Genomic DNA, 23,447 nt, shown 5'->3' with positions numbered 1-23,447 from the left:
ATTTTTTTTTTTTTACAAAGTGTATCCCAACATAAAGATAATTTTCACATTGAAATATGTCTGTTCTAAACTATGCCAACCTGGGGTTCAGAGTTTTTCTACTCCTAAAGGTTTTGAAATAATAAACATTCATTCATTCATTCTTCTGTATAACAAATTATGAAGCACTTTCTATATAACAGGCACAGTCCTAGACAATGAAGATCAAACAGTGGATAAGAGAGAAGGCTCCTGTCTTAATGGGGTTTGTGTCCTAGTGGGAGAGACAGAGAATAGGCAAGCAAATCAATAGACACAATAAACACAGATTGTAAAAAGTAGAAGGAAGGAAATAAACAAGGTGCTGTGCTAGGGAATAAGCACTGGTTATTAGGCATAGGGATGACTTCTCTGAGAAGGTGATCTTCAGGCTGATACATGAAGGATGAGGAGAAGCCTGTCATCCAAAGAGCCTAGGAGATGGCATTCCAGATGGAGAGAACAGAACATGCAAAGGCCTGAGGCAGAAAAGAGATTAGCTGGTTCTAAGAACTGACAATTTACGGAGCATCAGGGGGTCCAGGGAGAGCTAAACTGAGATTGGAGATGCAAAAAGGAGCCAGGTCATGCAGGGCCATGTAGGCCAAGGGAAAAAATTTGCATTTTATTCTAAATGAGATTTTATGTGTTTGCAAAGGAACTGCATGATCATAGTACCTATTTAATAACTATTTGCTGAACAAATAAATAGGGCAAAGGCATTGTAAAACAGATTCTAGTAGGAAAAGCTCTATTTTTTCTTCTGAGAATAATAAAGTGACAGCTCTAATTTATGAAACACCTTTTATATGCTAATTGTGCATTCATCAAATGGCCCTCACAATAACCTGGTGAAGTGGTACTATTATTATCCCCTTTTTACATCTGGGGAAACTGCAATTCACAGACACAACTTTAACACATTTACTCAAGGGTTAATTGAATGCGTTATGTGTCAGGTCTCATGGATAATAAGTGGCAGATCTAGTCTTGAACTTCAGATTGTCTGATTCTGAAGTCCATGCTCTTTTGTTACATTCTACCCTGTCTAGTGAAAGTTGAAGAATTGAAAAGTCTATAATCTCCCTAGATTTGCCTGTAATTTGTAGGTAACAGCAAATACAAAATGAGAGCTGGCTAGATTGGGTTTAGAGCACACCATAAGCCTGTACTCCTGACCTTTTATCCCTAACTCGGAACACTCCTATGCATGACACCAGGATCTCTTGTCATGGGTGGAGACAGGGAGCTGGCCGGCTCCATGTGTCTACATTCCCACTTGCCGTCCCAAAGGCCCAACTGCCTGCAGCTCCCCTGCATTATGCCCTGATTGCTAAGTCTGGTCTGGCACAGGGACAGTGGGACTCGGAGGCCGAGGAGTTGAGAATTCTTGCTGGCCGCTTGTGAGGGCCAGATAACACAAGTGAGACGCTGGCATGCTAAAAAGAGGGAGCTCTATTTTGAGAACCTGTTCAAGTAACGTTTCACAGTGGAAAAATGGTGGCACTCTGCACAGGATGTGACCCGACAGGAGTTAGGTCTCAGGCGTCAGTGCCCTGGGTTTCTATTTTCATTGCTAAAACTTGCAATTTGAACCTGATAAGGCTGGCCCCTAAGAAATAAGTCAAGATTGGTATGAAATCTGGAAAAATTTCTGGAAATGTCATAGATCAAGATTGGAGGGTCTGTCTATTACATGCATCATGCCATCTACATGAGGAATACCATGAAGCTATTAAAACGATAACATGAAGCTCTATTTACTCACAAAGAAATATGTTCATACTACATTTTTCTGTATAAAGAGATGATTACAGGGTGTACACTATGGCATCATTTTGTAAAATACCTATATGCATATGTATATGTGTATAAAAAAGGTTTAGAAGGAGATATTTTTAAAAAGTAATTCTTGGGCCTTTATATCTACATTTTATGAACTTTTCACAAGGAATTATGGAGTATATGTGTGCAACCAGAAAAACAATGAAGCAATTATAATTTTGAAGAAAAAAGATGGTGATCAAAGGAGTCCTTGCCCAAGTGATTAAGGGTAATCCTGTGGGGTCAAAATTAGGTAAGAAAGGGCCAAAGTCCTTAGTTCATGCTTTGTTTCTAATATTACGAAAGAAAGTGCTCTATTCCCAAAATTATGCCAAAATTACTGTGATGATTACATATGAGATCAAGATTAGATGTGTAGTTTTGAGTTCAAAGAATATATAAAAAGTCAGTGAAGGAAAAAAGAAGAAATAAAAATTAATCAGCCATCATATCCACAAATTTATAGCCAGTTCATGGGAACTAATTAACATGGAAAGATTTGGCTGGAACCAGGACCACTATTTACATCGGGGTAAGAGAAGTCTTCCAAAGACGGGAAGCCCTGTGGGAGAAGAAACTAAATGCTGCAAGAGCTTTAGGCATCTTGACCATGAGAGTTAATATAACATACACATTGCAGAGAGGAAAGAAAACTTATCTCACCATGTGCCGGTGTCACATTCATCTGCCATGTTATTTTCTTAGCTCTTCAACTTAGCAGGAGGGTTTTCTCCTCTCAAGCCCCCCTTGACTGGATGTTCTGCCTAAATGCTGATGCATTTAAATCACATTACATTTTGAGTAAATATTTCATTAGAAAGAGGATCTTTTTCATTAATAATCTATGGAACATATATTAAATATTATGCAAGTATCATTTGTAGTACAAAATTCTCTATGCCTGGGTTATGGGTTGAATTGTGTCAAAATTCATATGTTGCAGTCCTAACCCCCAATATCTCAGAATGTGACCTTATTTGGAAATAGAGTTGATATATACTTAGTTAAGATGAGGTCATACTGTTTAAGAACATTAAGACAATAAATTTCTGTTGTTTTAGCCACCCAGTTTGGTGTACTTTGTTACAGAAACCTTAGCAAATGAATGCAAGAAGCAATTATCTTAAGGATATGTGTGTGTTAAATTCTACTAATAGGCATTTGAGTTGGGTCATCATATTTTCCTCCTTTATGAGGGATGTCACCAAAGCTCAAAGTGAAGAACATGCCCAAGGTCAGTCAAAGTTGGAAGTCATCTTCATGTTCTTTCTATATCTAGGTTCCTCCAGAAACTATTCTCAATCCAGTCCTTAGAAGGACATCACAAATGGTAAAGCCATTTATCCCAGGCAAACCAATCTGCTGAGGAGTGCAGACTTCTACCCATTAATATCAGAAAGAGTGCTGGATCAATTATTAAGTTACCAGGATAAGTTTAAGGAAGACTTTGTGCTTGCTGAGTTTTCTCCAAGGAAATAAAACCATTATCTAAAATGAAAGATCTTAGGGATTTATTAGCATTGATGGAGCCCCTCTCCAGCATCTTGCTTTTATGTTCCAAGTTTTAGTTCTCTTCGAGACACTTAGGACATTTTTGTTTGTTTATTTATGATCTATCTCTCCCTTCTAGAAAGTGAGCTCTATGAGAGCTGAGACCTTGTGTATCCTGTACCCCACTGCATCCTCAATGGTGCCTAGAGCATAGCAGGCTTCAATAAATGTTTGCTGAATAAACAAATCGATCTTTTCAATGCAAATTAATAAATAAGTTGGGCAGTTTTATAGGACATTGCAGTCAATTCTGTTGATACCAATTGTTAATGCTAGTGTAGGGGTAGGAAGATTTTTAACAAAGTCAAGCACACCGCATACTCTATGAGAGGCTGAGTGGTTTCTTCCTTCCCCCTATATGGAAGGATATAATTGAATGATTGCTCTATGTAAAAGTAGAAGAATCTACTATGATGATGCAGTTTGGGCTTGGAAATATGCCACAGTCAACAGAAAAGAAATGTTTCTACATAAGTCTAGCAAATTAAATTTCCAAGTTTATTCCTAGGCCTAATGATTTATTAGATCTTCTCAGTACCAGCATGATAGGTAATATCAGAGTCTCAATAGTCAGACAGACTTAAATTCCATCTCTGCCCCTTCTTAACTGTGTGACCACGGACCCAAAGTCAAATGACCTAAATAAGTTATTCAGTATGGAGGTAATAAGATAGCAAAAATATTTTTATGAGTTTGAATGACATATTCCTTCTGTCACTCAAGGGACATGATAGGATATTCTTGCTTTACAAAAATGTTTTTACATCACCCTGATATCATGTAGTCCCTACATATAAATGCTTCTAAAAATATCCATAATAAACATTGGGTTGTTTTTGACTTTGAAGTAATTTACATAAGGAAACCTAAAAGAAATACTAATTCCTTGTGACCAAATATATACAATTAATGGTTTTCCTTGTATTTGAAGTTATCTTACATATTTTAAAGTACAGCAATATAATAATTTCATTTGAATAGCCTGCAAAACACTAATGTCTCTTATGATTTCCCAGTGATTTTAATAAAAATGCCACACAAAATTGATAAACATGTCATTGTCTTTTAAGAAAAATTCAGTTAGTTTACAAAAAAAGTAGAATGAATAAAATAATGTAATAAGTAGATAGATAGATAGATAGATAGATAGAGTTTATGCCCCAATCTACCCAAAAAAGCTATAAAGAAGCAAGTAATAAATACACATAAAAGTGTGTTTGATAGGGGTGCCTGGATAGCTAGGTAGGTTAAACATCTGACTCTTGGTTTCAGCTCGGGTCACGATCTCAGGGTTGTGAGAGAGCCCTGCCTGAGGCTCTGCACTGGGCTTGGAGCCTGGTTAAAATTCTTTCTCCCTCTCCCTCTACCCCTCCCCACCCTGCTTTGGTGTTCTCTCTTTCTCAAAAAAAAAGTGTGTTTGATAAATAAAGATAAGAAAAAACAAAATAAACATATACAAAAGATGGATAACTATATCAGAAATCATGAATAAGGAGTGTTTATTTTATTTTATTATTTTATTTTATTTTATTTTATTTTATTTATTTTATTTTATTTTATTTTGAATAAGGAGTGTTTAAATGGATAAATGAAAGGGACTGAGTTTTATTGAATGTCTATGATGTTATGTTCTGAATTTCCTGGCCATTGTAGCAATAAGGAAGGAAGAAGAAGCAAATTAGTTGCAATCACTGCTTCTCAAACTTCCCCATTTAAGTTCAAAGAGGACGATTCCTGGGGTACATAGACTGAAATAATTCACCAGAAGTGAAAAAAATTGCTTTATGATTTAGTATAAGAATTAATGGAAATATTGTGTTCTATCATTAATACATTGAAATTTGTTTTAATAAAAAATAATTTTTCTTGTCCCTATCTGCATAGAATTTGTTCTTCAAAATGAAGTAGCCTGTTGATCTTAGCTAAATACCATATTCTCACAACATCATACATTTTCTCTTACTCTTAGGAAGTTAATATGTAGTTTGAAAAACATATGTTTACAAAACTCTCACTATCTGATTTATTTGTTAAAATTACTCAACAGTCGTTTTAAGTAAAAAAAAAATTAGGGCTGCCTGTGTGGCCCAGTGGTTGAGCATCTGCCTTTGGCTCAGGTCGTGATCCTGGGATCCTAGAATCAAGTCCCATATCGGGCTCCTTGTAAGGAGCCTGCTTCTCCCTCTGCCCATGTCTTTGCCTCTCTTTCATGAATAAATAAATAAAATCTTTAAAAATCTTTAAACAAATAAATAAAGTAAAAAAAATAAATTTAAATATAATGTATATGCGGGGTTATATCCTAATAAATAATATTAAGAAGAAATAGTTTGTAACTCATGAAGACTGAAACTCAGTCTTGAATTGCTCTTTTAGATAGATAGATAGATGATAGATAGATAGATAGATAGATAGATAGATAGATAGATAGATAGATAGATAGATAGATAAAAGGTTATTTGAAGATGTTACTTAGTAAAATGAGAGGAAGCCTGAATTCCTATAAGTGGGACCCCAGAATAGGAAGGTGCAGGCTGGTAAAGTTAATTGATAATGTCTAAAGTTGGGAAACCAAGACATAGTAGCATTAGCATTTATTGAGACATGTATCATAAATATAAAAGAAATAGCTAAAAACATTATAAGTGGTTGCCTCTTAAATGGACCTGCGTTCAAATTGACAATGAGACACTCGCTAGGCAGGATGACTTTAGAAAAGATACTTAAGTTCTTCTGGTATCAATTTCTATAAAAGGGGGCCACTAACACCCACCTTGACTCATGGTCAAGAGAAAGGGAAAAGAGGGAGAGAGGAGAGAGTAAACATACTGGTGTTTTAGTAAAGCCTATCTTCTGGTCTACTGCTGTCATCCAGAATTGATACAACTGAGTGTCATAAGTAACTTGATTCAGTCGATGGCTCATATTGGGTCTTCCTCTCCTCCAGAAGCTGACACTGAGACAAGAATGTGAACGTTAATAGTCTGAAAGGTAGTTCCAGGATCCAGGTTTAGGGGAATGGGGAAGTGCAAGAACATTTCTCAGCGTTATTCCAACTATGGGATGAAGAAGCAGAGGGAAGTATCTACCAACTCTCATCTCATTGATTGAGAACTGCTCCTGAGGGGCCTTTAAGCCTTGAGCACTTCTAACGTACCCCTCACATTCTCAAAGCAAGCTCGGGCAACCAGAAAACGCTCTTGGGGAAAAATCAGTATTGGTTATCTTATATAATTGTAACTGGTTGATTATAATAATATAATCATTTTGAGTTCTTCAAACTTAATCCTAATGAAATTAGATGAAACGGTAACGTTATAAGAGCTCTTTGAACAAAGGAAAACAGACATGAACAAAGCCTCCAAGGCATGAAAGTTAGAAATTATAGACTTCAATTTATTAGATTAGCATCACTTATGGAAATATAAGTTAAAATTTTATCTAATATTTGGATAATTTAAATACCGTGCTGAAATTGCCTTCTCAGAAAGATAAGGAAAAGTTGTTCAGAGACTATTTAAATTCCTATGAGCATAGAAGTACCGAGAACAAAGAGCATTTTTGGAGATTAGCCAGGTAGGGCAAAGGTCTTTAAAAATTAAACTATACATGCTCTGATCCTTGTTACTGAAGTTAAAAATTCTAATGAACTTTTGTCCTTCTTTTGGCTGCCCAGCATCTGAACCCCATTCTATGTTTGGGGAATTTTTAGGCTTATAAGTCTCGATAGGATACAGAAACAGTCTCCCAGTATAAGAATTGAAAATTCCAGATAATCACTTTTCTAGTCTTCTTTGCAGTAAGTTATGGGCACATGACCAAGCATGAGCCAATTAGAAGTTCCCTTCCCAGAATTTGAAGGGAGATCTGGTGATTTATAGAAGCAAGGATGGTAGATAACCACCTATGATTGCAATGTCAGTTGCAGCAAGATCGTTTCTGGGGGCAGTAGTGGTGCTACAGTAGATCTTTTTGGTGACACACAAGATGACAGAAAGTGAGCCATCTAGTAATTGGTAACACTGGCAGTAATGTCCTCACTTGGCCAGATTTTTGATGCGGTTTAGGGCTTTATGTCTAACTGCTTGTTCTGCTTCCTCTGAAATTCTGTAAGCAGTGTTACTATACATCCCAGTGAATACTTCAGTGAAGTAAATCTTCAAAGCTGATTTCAGTTAGCTAAAAAGAAAAGAATTCAAAATTCAGTACCAGGAAGTAGGGTGTTGTCAGTAGCAAACGCTAAAAAATGTGGAATTGGCAATCTCAGACTTCTGAACCTGTATTAATATACTGTTGCTCAGTCCTAAGAAAATAAATCTTTTGAACACCTATTTCATATATGACCATAGCAAAAATAAACTGGAAGATTATTCCAAGAGGCAGAACTAGGGATCATGAAAGACATGGTGAAGGGAATTTCCTGAAGGGAGTGGAAATAGGATCCATCTCATTAACTGACAGGCACTTACTTACTAATCTCCCAGGCAGGAATCACACCATCCCAGTGTAGTGTGGATGAGATACGTGTTATGGGGAAGTTATTGGGAGTGGTTTTCTGCTCTTGCCCTTTCCCAGTCAGCCTTTATATTGTAGTCCATTGCTGAACCATGAAGAGCAAACACAGTCATGGATCAGAAGACACAAATGAGCATTTGTATGAATCATGTTTCTAGCTTCTGTAAAATTGATGCTTCAACGTCTGCCCTGCATGCATACGCCAGACACACCCGGTTCTGGACAACTCGGTAATATGCCTGAGTTATCTTGCCTTACCTTGCCTTACCTTGCCTTATCCAACGGCCTCCTGTGTCACCTTCTCCATCCCCTTCCAGAAGAAATCCTTCTCCTTGGGGTGTGATTTTTAAATGCAAACTTATCAAGCCAGAGTCTATACCCCAACCACTTCTCTTATAGGGTTCTCATGCTCTGGGCCAGGTACTATATACCCATCCTAAATACTCCAGGGCCAGATACCAAGCAATGAGGGGAAGCCTCTTTGCCCACTAAATTATTCAAAATAGTCAATCCTAAGCCTGTTAACTCACCTCACCCATTTTTACTTACAGAAACCACAATACAGCCTCTTGCCCACAGTTCTCCCCTCCATCTGCCTCATGACTGACCCAAGTGTTTCTCCATGTAGCCCCCTTGGCATGATGTATAGTCTTTGGAACTATGAGTGAAATAAATGATCTATTTGAAGGCACTCTTACCATGTCTAAATAATAATAAGACATATTAAAACTACATTATCCAACAATCCTGGAGTTGGATATAGTAACCTGATGAAACTTGATGTCACTTCCCCTCAGGGAGTACATGAATAATTTCAATAAAGGCATGAGCACCTTTTAAGTGTATGTAGAGATGTTGGGCAATCAAAGTGGTGGACTATAGCAAACATTGTTGATTTTCCATTCAACATCCTTTACTATCTCTTTTCAGGCAAAACACTAGTTTTATTCAGGTAGTCATCCTTCTCTACTGACTCAAGGGATCATGACTCTTTTCCTCTTTCAGCACTAAATTCCATTTGGACTGAGCTAGTTCACAGTGGTCCCTTTCCCCTTGCCAGTGAATGATTTAGGCTTGAGCAGGGATCCCAGGTATGGACAATAGGACATGAGGAAAGATGTTCTGGAGGAAAAATGTTCCCCTGATTGCAAAGAGGACACTGGAAGATGTGGTTCTTTCTGTTGCTGGACATTACTGTGCTGATAGAGATACAACTGCAGTAGTCATTTTACTCCTAGAAAACCCGAGGATAAGGCCAATGGCAAGAAATTATAACAAAAAACTCACCAGAAAATGAAGCCAGAATGATAATGTATCATGGTTGTGGCCCAATCTTCCTTTGGATTTCTTGATCTTGAGTTAGTACATTTTCTTATCATCTAAACCAGTTTGAGTCAGGGTCTTTTGTTACTTGAAGCCTGACTCTAAAACTTATATATGTGATCTTTCATCACATGACTTGCTACATTTTAATTACTTATGTAAAGCATGATTGTTAAATAAAATTTTATTTGTCCACTTATATCATAAAATGTTGATTATAGGAAATTCTGCTTGTTCACTTAAGCTGCAAGTGAACTCATTGGCCTTTTGTTGATTAATCCCTCACTACAAATCCTGGATAAGTGTGCTTATCAAAGAAAATCTTCACTAGCTCCCACAGTTGTCAGGAATAAAGCTATCTCTGACAGCAGATACAAACATTGTACAAAGCTTTGTCCTTGCACAATTTGCAAATTTCTCATATTTGAATCACATCTACTTCTTTGACACCGATTGTTGACTCATCAGATCATTACGGAAACATTCATGTGCTCTCTATATTTGGATCTCTGATTCTGGGGCCCACTACTGAAAAAAAAAAAAAAACCCTAGATGCTCTAGGATTCTTCTTCCACATTTAGTCCTTTATTTAACTAGGTCGTGGCCAAGCTAAGTCAGGACTGCTCCTGACAGATAATCCTTGAGGCAGTCTATTTCACACATTTATATACGCTTCACTGTGCTTGCCTGAAAAGCCCATACAAGCCCTACCTGCAGCCCCTTTTCTTTCTAGTAACTACCCACTTCTTTTAAGATTCATCCAGGGTTAAATTAAAGAGGCAGCCATCCATCAAACTCAAACTAATTCTTCACCATATTGCCAAGGCAAACATAGGGTATCCTCAGTATCTTCAGCTTTGAAATGGGGGACAAGAAAGTTGAAGAAATATGGTTTTTAAAAATATTTTCAGGGATCCCTGGGTGGCGCAGCGGTTTACCGCCTGCCTTTGGCCTGGGGCGCGATCTTGGAGACCCGGGATCGAATCCCACGTCAGGCTCCCGGTGCATGGAGCCTGCTTCTCCCTCTGCCTATGTCTCTGCCTCTCTCTCTCTCTCTCTCTCTCTGTGACTATCATAAATAAATAAAAATTTTAAAAAAAGAACATTTAAAAACATAAAATAAAAATATTTTCATTAACTTTCACCAATCTATGAAAAAAAGGAGTAAATTACTTTAAGCCTATTTTGTATTAATATCTTCACTATCAAAATACAAATTCAAATTCCATCCAGATTATATGCGTTGGGTAAAAATGTATGAACCAAAATATCTAAATATAAATTTAAAAAAAATTTATTTATTCAGAGAGAGAGAGAGAGAGGCAGAGACACAGGCAGAGGGAGAAGCAGGGACCATGCGGAGAGCCCGATGTGGGACTCGATCCTCTGTCTCCAGGATCACACCCTGGGCTGCAGGCGGCGCTAAACCACTGAGCCACCCAGGCTGCCCTCTAACTATAAATTTAAGTTGTAGTTATATGAATGTGTGTATCATTCCAACTCTGTGGAGGACAGGCATCAATGATGCTTGATAATAAAGGGACACTATTGGAATGCCCAGGTGGCTCAGTGGTTGAGTATCTGTCCTTGACTCAGGGCATGATCCCAGGGGTCCTGGGATCCAGTTCCGCATCGGGCTACTCTTGGGGAGCCTGCTTCTCCCTCTGCCTCTTCCTCTCTCTCTTTCTCTCCCTCTGTGTGTCTCTCATGAATAAATAAATAAAATCTTTTTAAAAAAATAAACCAACACTATCCATGTGAGTATAAGAATATTCAGGGTCCGTTTTATATTTATAAAGTCTGGAGATTAAAGAAATTTTAGGCACTTTCCTTTAAAAATCAGGAGCTGAATAGCAAAGAAAAAGAATAAATTCCTCCTATATCCAGCAATATTGATGAACTCCATAAATATATTGTGGGAAACAAAAGCAGATGCAAAAGAACACAAACTGTATAATTCCATTCATATGATATTCAAGAAGGTGGGCTTTGAAAGGGAGTGAGAGAACCCTGTGAGATGCTGAAAGTGTTCTGTGTCTTCATCTAGATGACAGTTAAGTGGGGATACAGAAGTCTGTACAGGTTAGATATAATTAATGTTGCTACAGTAATGCACTTTACATACTTTATATATGTGTGCCCAATCAACCAATAAATTGCTCTTCAGCAATTTAAAGTATTAGGTAAATCTTGGTTAAATATTAATAGAACTTATTAATTTACAAATACTGATAGAATTGAAGTTTCATGACAAGGAACCATGTCTGTTTCACTTAGCACTGGACACCTTCTCACTGGAGAAGAGTTTAACGGAGTCATTCAGCCAGATGACAGTGACGAGATGGAGGTGGGATACCATATCCCAGGAAATGAAGGACCATGAAGAGTCTAACAAGTCTCTCTTCCCTGTCCTCAGATGGTGGCAGGGAGCAACACCTTGTTTGAATTAGGGTACATGCCACACAACATATGGAGGGTTTAGTCTTTGAGCAGTTGGAATGAACATGTCTTTGTAAGGACTGACTTGCTTGTGAAAATGGCCTGTGGTCAGGCCACTTTGGGTAAAAGGCAGAGCCCAGATTTCCACCCAAGAGAAACCTACTCTCTAGAAAATACAAAAAAAAAAAAAAAATTGAGACTGACCAGGGGCTTTTGGGGCAATTGTCAGGATGAACCCCTCAAGCTGGCATTGGGTATAGGAGGGACTATGGAGAGAAGTAAAATGTTAATGGAATTTTATCAAGTTGTTGGCTGAATATGTGGTAAAACCTCTTTACCACTTCCTCTTTGCATTAAGTGAAATTTATGTTGTTTATTTACAGAACATATTTCTTTGTAGGAAAATGAGTGTAAATGCTGGGTCCTACTCTTAAGGTTTGCACTGATTGAAACTGTCTTAGTCCCTTTGGGCTGCTGTAACAGAAAACCATAAACTGGGTATCTTATAAACAGAAATTTATTTCTCACAGTTCAGGAAGCTGGGAAGTCCAAGATCAAGGTGCCAGCACATTCAGTGTCTGGTAAGAGCCTGCTTCCTAGTTCATAGGAGGCCGTCTTGTGTTCTCAAAAGGCAAAAGGGGTGAGGAAGCTCTGGGCCTCTTTCTACAAGGCACTAAGCCCATTTGTGAGAGCTCCATCCAATGACCTAACTACCTTCCAAAGATCTCGCCTCCAAATACGAGGGCACAAAAGTTCAGTCTATACCAGAAGCCCAGACTACATGTGCAGATGGCCAATAACATTGCCTTCATTTAGTCTGCCATATTTTTAAGAATCTCTGAGGGGGAAAGAGATCAGGAGGACACAAAGAAAAAGGGAAATGATGCAAATCAAATAGGGTAGGCTCCAGGAACTCTTGGCCTGAACTGAAGATGGCCCATGTAGTTAAACTCTCCTGTGTCACGGTAATACTGATGGAATATGTATGAACCTGCCAAGCAGGAAGTAAGAAACAGAGTTTCTTTGTTCATTCCTGATGGAATATTGAGAATAAACCATTGCTTTCAAGTTCTGGTTCCTCTCCGGATTTATTTGCTAGTCTCTATCCTTTATAAAAAAAAAAAATTTTTTTTTTCTTTTTCTCCAATTGTTTCAGCCTGGTCTTAAGCTGGGCTAGTTCAAGGCAAAAGGAGGTCCTGTTCTGAAGTTGGGCGAGAAATAACAAGGCAAGAGCACCTTCTTGTGGCTCAGTGGCAGGATAGCAAGAAATGTTAACTCCAGGATCTACCCTAGGGGAGAAATGCCAGGAAATGATTGGTGGGTAGTGTAAGCTTTGGAGTTCTATTAAGGTAGGTGGCACTTTCCTTAGATCATTTCTTTAATGCCATACAGTTACAGACCATGAGGTCAGAAGTGCAGAGAAAATACAGTTTTTAAAGCCATGAATGTATTATAGCACTAAGACTATCATATGCAATTATTTTGTTGTCAATAAGCCATCAGATATATTAGAGTGATTTGTTTTGTTTTGTTTTGCCTAAGTGTGTGACAGGAAAACAATGTTTAAATTGATATAGGTCATCATCTTTACTAGCATTGTTGATCTAGAAGTGTTGCATAAACAATAGTAAGAGCTAGGACATTATTCTATACTTTCAAATTGGGTCTCGAACATTTAAAAGTTTTTCACTGGCAGATTTTTTCACCATCTGTATAGATTACAATCTATTTAATAAAAGATAGAAACAATGAAATTAATTGTTTTGCCTTCTCCAGAATTTAAGAGAAAAATCCTGAAATTGGTCCTGATTTCTGATGCCAGGAAATCAGGAAATGTAAGAGAATATTTAGCAATCAGAGTGGCTTATCTCATGGTAATTGGCATATGTGCAATTATAATTTGCATTCCAGTTACTGAAGCTGAGAAAGCCTTGCTCAGGTTGAACATACGGTGAGTAGAAGATCTCTTTTTCTAAGAAATAAGATGGAGAGAGTCTTTGGAGAATGGCCTCACTGAACTGGTAAGTTAGCTTTCTCCGGATTTTGGTGATTTCCCCAGTTCTTCCATAATTCCTCAGTGCTCTGGCCATTTTCTGGTAAGTCATGGTCTTCCGGTTGCCTTTTCTTTTCCCCCAAAGTTGGGCAAGTTTTTCTTTGTTTTTTGACACAAACTGAAAGATGCCTTTGGTTTTATCTACCCACTGAATACAAGATGCCATCTCAGGATTGCACAGGGATTCATGAAGGTATTCGAATAGTCGGAGCTTCTTCCTGCCTAAAATGGAGAAAAACAACGTCAGACTTCACTGTGGCTACGCATAAAGAACATCCTCAGGAAGGGTTTGTTGAGTGACTACAAAATTCAAAGCTGCATTGGGACTTGAAAGTCAAAGGTCTGTTTGGCCTATTGAAGTTTTTTTTTTTAAATAAATTTATTTTTTATTGGTGTTCAATTTGCCAACATATAGAAGAACACCCAGTGCTCATCCCATCAAGTGCCCCCCTCAGTGCCTGTCACCCAGTCACCCCCACCCCCCGCCCTCCTCCCCTTCCACCACCTCTTGTTTGTTTCCCAGAGTTAGGAGTCTCTCATGTTCTGTCTCCCTTTCTGATATTTCCCACTCATTTTTCTCCTTTCCCCTTTATTCCCTTTCACTATTTTTTATATTCCCCAAATGAATGAGACCATATAATGTTTGTCCTTCTCCAACTGACTAATTTCACTCAGCATAATACCCTCCAGTTCCATCCACATTGAAGCAAATGGTGGGTATTTGTCGTTTCTGATGGCTGAGTAATATTCCACTGTATACATAAACCACAGCTTCTTTATTCATTCATCTTTCAATGGACACTGAGACTCCTTCCAGTTTGGCTATTGTGGACATTGCTGCTATAAACATCGGGGTGCAGGTGTCCCGGCATTTCATTGCATCTGTATCTTTGGGGTAAATCCTCAGCAGTGCAATTGCTAGGTCATAGGACAGATCTATTTTCAATTGGACCTTTGTTAGAGATGTTGTAAAAATTTTTGTACTGTCCTTCCCTGAAGAAGGAAGCCTAAAACCTTTATCTGGATCTCCCATCTATCTGTCAGGTGGTCTCTCTTCACAATTAAATCTTGACTACTAGTTTTATGTTCTATGTCGGAACAATAAAACTGAGCAAAATGAACTGCAAAGCTTAGTGGTTTTAAATAAAGAGAAGCCTCACACTTCTTTCTGATAAGAAAGCAAATCATTTGAAAGGGCTTTATTCAAATGAGTTAAGTCAAATGAGGTAAGGAATGTGAATGTATTTTGTAAGATGCAAAATAGTATTCAAATATAAGGTAATATTAGTGAAAATAATAACAAAGACAGGTAAACAACAACAACTGTAGGTCTACATTATGTGAAAAATAAAGATTAGAAAACACTGGAGTGGAAAAAGCCAAAACATCTTCATGACATTTTGACATAATTTATGAGCAATGACAATGGGCATTGTGACATTTTTCATTGCTGTGAAATAAAATGATACTACCAGAGTTTTTTTCTCGTTAGAAATACAGCCCTTTATATTTCAGAATGTCTAGACAGAAAACTTTAGGAAGATTTGCCATTTTGATTTTTGTTCAGTTGATTGGATGTCAGTGGACAACAGCCCAATTTGTGACTTGGCATTGGCCTGTAAATATGATGCCTTACCAGATCTGTCAGTAGCTAACACATCCATGGCCAAATTCCCTTTTTCCTTAGAGAGAGTGGAATAGTGGATTCTCAAAATGCTTTGAATAGTCTCTGGAGAGTAATACTCTTGCATCAGTCATCATTCATCCCAAAACCTCAGAGGTTTTTAAGATTATCTTTTTGCCTTATATTATCTTGAATTTACAAATTGAGAAATGGAAGGGACTTACCAAAAAAAAAAAAAAAAACACATTATAAATTAAAGTCATAGTCTTAAACAAACACTGTCTCTTATCCCGTGGTCGAATCAATGATAATGGATCCTCACCTCTTAAAATTTACTTTCAATTTTGAAAAAAAAATTGTTAATTTTTATTAAAAGGTATTATGTGCTCAGAGTAAAAGATTCAAACAGAAGCACAAAGTGAAAGTAAAATTCCAGTCTATTCTGCTACATATTTTTTAAAATTAAAAAAATTTTTTTTGCATATGAACATATGCATATCTTTTAAAAATACCAGTGATATCATATTATTTTGCACTTTTTTTCCACTAAGACACATAAATTAAATCAGAGGACCAACACAGAAATTAGCTATAGATGGTAAAATACCCAACTGTTGACAACGGTTACTTCTGAGACATAGTATAGGAAGAAAGAAGAACACTTACACTTATTCCTTGTGTATTTCTGAATCCTTTGAATTTTTAATAATGTGCATTATTACTTTTAAGTTATGGAATTAAAAAGGTTTAAAACAAAAAATGTACTTTAGAGTTCTTTCTTTATCAATACATAAGATATGCTTTCATGTGTTTTAATAGCTATGTGTTCTGTTCTATGCATGTACTAGTTTTCTCTAGATAAAGAATCCCCAAATTTTGAATTTCATTCTGTTTCAAATGTATCCTTTTTTCAGATAGAAGATGAAACTTTAAGAACAGAAAATGGTGGATGATATATGTCCCATGCTGGCAAAGCTTCACAACATAAAACATCAATGAAAAGATAGAGACTTTACATCCTGGAGTGAGTCTGTATATTTAGAACTTTGTTCTAGGATACAGTATTCTAGGATGCAGAATATCAGAACAAAACTAGTTTTCAAAAAAAAAATTGGAAAAAATTTAGAAAGTATGATGAAGTATCATTTTAAAAATTTCACTATAAAATTATGATGCACCTTACACATCTCTGTACCTTATACAGACTAGGTAAGTTCCATTCTTTTACTACAACAACATTGCAAGGAATATCCTAATGTATATAGGGTACACACACACACACACCCCTTATGGTATCTTGAGAAATTATCCAGTGATAGGCTACGAGCATAATGTCTTACATGGGCTTTCTCACTTAATTTTCACAGCAATCTTACAGTGTTTGTACAATTATCATTATTTGTTCTTTGAATGAGGACACTGTGGTACAAAAGGTTAAGTGATTTTCCCAGGCTCACACAACTCACCCAGAGTTTACACTCAATCACTCAGTTACATAGTCTTTAAGAGTCAAAAGATATTAACATTTACATTTTTGATCCTTATTGCCAAATTGCCTTAAAAAACTTTGTGCCAAGTTACACAAGGGAGTCCTCCAAGAGCACATATACACGTGTGTGGCCCACAAGGTAGCCATCAGAGGCTACTATCCTGCTTTATCACTTTACTCATCTGTTAGGTGAGATCATCATCATCTTAAATTTATGAAATCGACATTTCAAATTTATGAAATATTGAATAGTTATGGGACTTTATTTGCTGAAAACTTAATAGAGAAGACAACTTCTATACCAAGGCTGTCACAATTAGAATAAGATTGCTAGGGATCCCTGAGTGGCGCAGTGGTTTGGCGCCTGCCTTTGGCCCAGGGCGCGATCCTGGAGACCCGGGATCGAATCCCACATGGGGCTCCCGGTGCATGGAGCCTACTTCTCCCTCTGCCTATGTCTCTGCCTCTCTCTCTGTGACTATCATAAATAAATAAAAATTTTAAAAAAAAGATTGCTAAAACTACTTTTGGAAAAGTTCCCCTTTCTATACCCTCAAATATATACACATTATCTTGAGTACAGATTTATTTGACTGGAGTGACACTTTGTAGCTTCACAACATTTCTATGAAGCAATAGGAAGGCTTCCCCAAGATGAACGGCTTAGAGTGGTTCAATCTGTCAGAGGTAAATTTTTCTTAATCTCAATATGAGAATATTTTGCAAATGCTGTTCTACAGTCAGATATGAAATACCTTTAAGGCTGCTTTGAAGAAGATTTAGTTCTTTTATCTATAAAAGGAGTAATGGATCCACATACCTTTTCCTCCCTTTTGATGGAGAACAGCAGGTTGTACCAGCTGGTTTTCGGGGATGTTTGGCAGAGACTGATGAATATTTCCTTCAAAATAGAGGTCTGCAGCACTGTTCTATATAAATAATGCAGCAGGATGTTAAGTGGGACTTTTCCTGTGGCCCCCAATTGATGGCTAAAGTCAAAAGCTGAGAACAAAAGGAGTGCTAAGCATCTCCCAAATTCTAAAAAGCACAATCCTCAACTGCAGCCAGATATCTCCCAGGGCACACAACTAGCCTCACACCCACATAAAGAGAAGACCAAGGAATGGAAGGTACTCTGGCTTTATGAAGACTTTCATATCATCCCTTCCCTGTGAGAAAGAAGATGGGGATGCTTCCTTCTTCTCCATAAAAACCCCCAGTGAGAAAGAAAATTTAAAGAATTATTAGTACAAAATTGAAGTGCCAGCAGAAAGAGGAAGATGGGCTTCTGTTCCTCTGTTGGATGCCCATCTGAGCAAGAGGAGACATGAGGAGAAAGATGGTAGCCAAGGGAGGGTAGAGCCAAGAGAGGGGGAGGAGGAAGCAGCCTGAGCTGTTACCATTGCATAGAGCAAGGATTCGTGGGTCTCTATGGATTAATTCAACAAAGGTGGACTTGAACCATCTTACCATACCCCATATAAGAGGACTTCCCAGAGGCCAAGGAGTCCCCAACCACAAGAGGCTGTGATACAGACTGAGAAGTATGAACTGAAGGAGAAGCAGGGTTGCCAGATTTAGCAAATGAAAATATTTGGCATGCTGTATTTTACCGGCAACCCTAACTGGAAGTAGAAGAGGTTAAGCTGGAACAAACTCCCTCTTCAAAGAAATGTCTTGTGGAGAGGCCCTAACAGAACAATTTAGAGGGTCAGGAAAAGGACATTTGACATAGCACAGTTGAAGGTAATGACTGAAAAAAAAGAAAGAAAGAAAGAAAGAAGAAAGAAAGAAAGAAAGAAAGAAAGAAAGAAAGAAAGAAAGAAAGAGAGGAAGAAAAGCCATTTCATATTTACTCTGCACCACGTTAAGACAGGTGGCAATAAGAAAGCAATATGGATGGTGCAGTCCAATAACCATCCAACTCTTGGTTTTGGCTCAGGTAGTAATCACAGGTTCATGGGATTGAGCCCTATGTCAGGCTCTGCGCTCAGCACAGAATCTGCTTGAGTTTCTCTCTCCCTTGTCCTTTGCCCCTCCCCCCACTCACTCGCTCTCAAATAAATAAATAAATCTTTCTTTAAAAAAGAAAACAATAAAAAGGACACATTAATAGAAAGATAGATGGCAGGGACACTTCGTTTGCAAGGAGTTATAACACTATCCCCGAGAGTTGGTCCAAGACAGGTGTAGCTAGCTCTGAGCTTGAGAAAGGAAACATCAGGTTAAGACAAGACTGTAGGTAAAGCCAATGCGGGGGAAGTTTGGGCTTTGCCCTATGGCTTATAGGAAAACCATCCTTTTTTGCAATTTTCAAGATAGATGAGAAGCAGTAATGAGAGAACCCTAAAAACACATCTTCATAGAGGACATTCTATGATGCTGGGCAATGACAAAGGGCAATTTCCTTCTTGACAGCATTGCTGGGAATCACCCATGCTGATGGTCAAGTCCACACCACTGGTCTGTGAGTGCTTGCACAGTCCCTGCTGTTGCTAAGCTGGGTTTCAGCTAGCAAAGACCAAGCGGAAGGCAGATGTGAGTAGGGAATTTGCCTGTTACTGGGAGATGGCCTTCTGGTACATGTACTCACTATTACTGTTCTCCAATTATAGACAGGTTCCTCTGTAGGCAGCACACCATAGCAGTTAGAATTTCCTCTGACATGAGAGCAGTGGTTGATGAAAGCCAGGTAATTTTTGTAATCTAATTTAAAAACAGAAACTGCAAAAGTCAAAGTTTATAATTGCATGTGTGCATGCATGCAATGTGTATGTATGTTTGTGTATGCATACATGCTCATGTATGTGGTTGCTCCATCATGTGTTCTCCACTACTTTGCATTTTTCTACATTTATTGCATCATGCTGGTATCACAGGCCTCTTACATATCCCATTTCCCTTACTGGAGCACAGATTTCTTGCAAGCAGAGATCCCATGATTTCTTTTGTCTGGGAACTGCACGCAGTGCCCTGTATAAATGCAATATGCAAGATACTTGCATTTCACCTACACTGTCTTCCCATAGTCTATAGGGCAATAGGTGAGGAATGATAAGAATATTTATTCTTAAAAGAAAAGAATATTTATTCTTCTGAGTAGAATATCTCTTTTATGGAGGAAGGCCTAGAAGATCAATAAGAATTAACTGAAAAGCCCGTTCTGAGCAGTTAAAATTATCTATTAGATAAATATCAACCAGACATGCTTAAAAGCAAATTTTAGGTGCTAGTATTCCTATGTGAAATGCCATTCTCTGTTTCTTTGCATTTTCATATGTGACACTTTATTTTTTATTTTTTTTTTTTCATATGTGACACTTTAAATTTGCATAGGCTAGGTAGCCCTGGAAGATTTTTGCCTTTGTTAGAATCAGTCCTAGATGCACTAATAAAAATGGTCTTCCCTTTTCTGATAATCATTCTTATGTCTGTGTAACCAAGAAGACTTCTGGTGTATCTGTGAGAGAAGGGCACTGACATCTTTACCTGGGGAGTACTGAAGATCTCCGGTTGAATGTTGCCTCAGTACCTCAAAAGCATCTTCAAAGGCTTGTCCCAGCTTGTCTTGTTCAACACAGGACTGCTAGAACAATAGGAGAACCCTCAAGTTATGAAATTATTGATTGAACTTAATTTCTCTGACATACATGAGGGTTTCTCACCCATAGCAGTATTGACCTGTGAGGTTGGTTAAGTATTTGCTGTGGGGAGTCTGTCATGCGCTGTAGGGTATCTACCAGCATCCCTTGTCTCTACCCACTGGATACCAGCAGCAGATCTGACCATCGAAAATGTCTCAGACATCACCAAATATATCTCAGGGGACAAAAATGAACCCTGATTGAGATCCACTGCTCTATAATATGTAGTATCTAGAGAACAGGATTAATTCTATAGTATTTAACATTCTTGTGAAACTTTACTAAGGAGTTGTAATAGCAGGAGACTGGGAAAAGGGATCAAGGAAATAGCTTTAATGAAACAGAATCTGAATCGCTGCTTAAAATGGAATGCTCCTGATTTCAAAAGCATGTCTCCAAGACTAAAATTAAACTTTTTTTTAAAGATTTTATTTATTTATTTGAGACAGAAAGGGAGAGAGAGAGAGAGCACATGAACAGGGAGAGCTAACGGGAGAGGGAGGAAGAATCTGAAGTAGACACCATACTGAGTATGGAGACCCATGTGGTGCTTGATCCCACCTCCGTCAGATCATGACCAGAGCTGAAACCAAGAGTCCAACCCTTAACTGACTGAGCTACCTAGGTGCCCCCAAATTAAACTGTTTTGCAAACCATTTCATACCCTTATAATCTGATCCATATATTTTATTTTCAAAAGAGGATACTCATCCTTCAAAGAGGATGTTCATCCTCCAAGTCATCCAAAGATTTTAAAATGCCAACTTACCATGCTTCATTAATATATATATATTGACAATTCTGAAAAAGATTAATAAAACAAAATTAATAGTGTATTTAATTTACCTCTGAATTAAAAGATATAATTTCTGAAAATAACTCTTATGAACCAAAAAGTACCATCTGAAGTCTCTTTAATGAGTACACTTTTTTCTTCTTAAAAAATTCCCTACAAACTATTTTTTGCTTTTTTATTATTACAAAACTGTTTTGGATGTTAAAATAGCTAGAGCCAATTACCTAAATTGCCTAACTTATAAGAGAATATAAACATAACTTGGGAGAATATTTCAAAATTCTTTTAAGAGAGTGCCTGGCTGGCTGAGTCAGTAGAGCATGTGATTCTTGACCTTGGGGTTGTGAGGTTAAGCTCCAGGTTGAGTGTAAAGATTACTTACAAATAAAATCTTTAAAAAAATGTGAAAATTCTGAAAATCAGAATCCTTTTTACCTTAGCATAACTCTCCATTTATAATGGTGATTTTTTTTCCTCCATCTTTCTGGTGTCAGCCTACTAATAATCTGGTGAATAGGCTTTTTCTCTCTTGAAATGTGAATCTACATTACAAATAAAATTTACCCTGTAAAATCCATCCGTTGACTTTCTAAAATCCTAGGATAGGAACCCTGGTCTACTTTCTTATCCCTGTAAATTAGATTTCGCTTTAAATAAACAATGATCACACAGACCCACGTTAAATGTTTTTTCCTAAAAAAAGATTTAAGTCCTACAGAACTAAAAACAAACAAATCTACATAAGAAAGCGCATGTGGTTGGTCCAACATTGCTTACCATTTTATTTAGCACAAGCAACTCTGTTTACACAAGTTAAGATTTACTGTGTAAGCACAGTGAGCTTACTCATTAACACTGCAGAATACAAAGAGATGATATAATCCAACACCCGATATTATTATACATATCCATCAATATAATAATTACATCAAGTAATATGTCGAACATTGAAATTCTGTTCTGCTCTTTGAAATCACAATATCATGTCAGTTACAAGAAAACATGAGAAAAAAATCCCTAAAAAAGGTAACTGTGTGAGATGATGGAAGTGTTAAGTAATCTTACTGTGGTTATCATTTCATAATATATTCGTAGGTCAAATCATCACATTTTTTCACAATTTTATATGTCAAATTATATCTCAAAAAAGCTAGAAGACAGCTTTCTAATGTGAGAGATGTTGAACAATTTAGCAAAAACTTAAAAAAAAAAAAAAAGAAAACCCATAAGTCATTGTCTGAGCTATGGTCCCTAATGAATATTATAAGTATTATGTATTTTCTAAAAGTCGTGTCAATGACTTTCAATTATGCCTCAACTCACAAGCACCGAAGCAAATATGAGTATTGTACTTTGAATCAAATACATAAATGACTTTGACTAAAATACTCCACAAAATTATCACAACTGTCACAACTGTTAAAAAGTAGCAAACCCAAAGGGAAGAAAAAAGCTCAAAAATGTTATTGATTACTTGAATCACTTAATATTCTTGTATCTGAACAGTCAACGAAAAACATTCTTTAGGCCAAAGGAGAAAATTATCACAGGGTATTTTGAAAAACAGAAGCTAAACACTTACCAGGAAGACACTTCAACCCTTCACGAAGATGTTTCATTAATATCAGAATCGTTAAGACAGAACTGTCAAGAACTCACTGGCAGAGTTGCATTAAATAGCTGTTTTTAAGGAAGTGCTACAAAAGGGGATTTTTTTTAAAAGATACAGTGTCCTCATGATTTCTATTTCATGATACAACCAATAGATACCACGGGCTATTATTTTGAAGAGACACATAAAAGTTTATATCCCATGGGCCAGAAGCATCCAGAACAATCCCCATGAATCCCCCACCCAGCACAAACTGCAATGCCTCTTGCCTCCTACTGCCCACCGGGAAACTCTGACCTACACAATTCTCATCTTTTTTTTTTATTCCTGGTTTCCACCACCCAGCCCCCACCCCTAATTCTAGACCCTATGTTGCCTTTCTCGCTCTGGACTTCCCTAATGGGTCTCTTTCCTCTCAAACAACTTCACTCATCCTGACCACCTTAGTTAGAGATCTCAAAGGCGTAGGCTCTTATCCTGGCATTTGAGGCTCCTCATTCCAATCTTAGCCTTATTTACCACCACTCGTTTAGGAGAAGGAAATAGAGTCCATGCTATG

At 37.4% G+C, this 23,447-nt stretch overlaps 1 protein-coding gene across 5 annotated transcripts; it reads right to left on the bottom strand.

Moving 5' to 3' along the window:
- Window positions 1-12,169: 12,169 nt before the first annotated feature.
- SPIC (Spi-C transcription factor) lies at window positions 12,170-22,959 on the bottom strand. 5 transcript variants are annotated; one of them, XM_038558809.1, is made up of 6 exons: window positions 22,859-22,959; window positions 21,250-21,281; window positions 20,326-20,422; window positions 19,430-19,560; window positions 17,657-17,765; window positions 12,170-13,945 (listed from the first exon to the last, which is right to left on the bottom strand). In XM_038558809.1, exons 2-6 carry the CDS (start codon window positions 21,250-21,252, stop codon window positions 13,518-13,520), a joined length of 768 nt encoding a protein of 255 aa, XP_038414737.1. In that variant the 5' UTR covers window positions 21,253-21,281; window positions 22,859-22,959; the 3' UTR covers window positions 12,170-13,517. The 5 variants fall into 5 exon arrangements, with proteins under 5 accessions (XP_038414737.1, XP_038414740.1, XP_038414739.1 ...); XM_038558812.1 differs by having other exon boundaries at window positions 19,430-19,542; XM_038558811.1 differs by having other exon boundaries at window positions 20,326-20,419; window positions 22,859-22,958.
- Between the last annotated feature and the right edge of the window lie 488 nt (window positions 22,960-23,447).

Source organism: Canis lupus, chromosome 15 (genome assembly GCF_011100685.1).
Source record: "Canis lupus familiaris isolate Mischka breed German Shepherd chromosome 15, alternate assembly UU_Cfam_GSD_1.0, whole genome shotgun sequence".
NCBI classification, from domain to species: domain Eukaryota; kingdom Metazoa; phylum Chordata; class Mammalia; order Carnivora; family Canidae; genus Canis; species Canis lupus.
The sequence above is the reverse complement of the archived record's forward strand: the minus strand, read 5'-3'. Positions and strand labels throughout refer to the sequence as shown.

Coding starts and splice junctions, on each gene's coding strand:
- SPIC (XM_038558809.1), bottom strand. Junction 19,561..20,325: donor AGATCTTCAGTACTCCCCAG/GTAAAGATGTCA, acceptor TGACTTTTGCAG/TTTCTGTTTTTAAATTAGAT. Junction 17,766..19,429: donor ATAATTGGAGAACAGTAATA/GTGAGTACATGT, acceptor TTATTTATATAG/AACAGTGCTGCAGACCTCTA.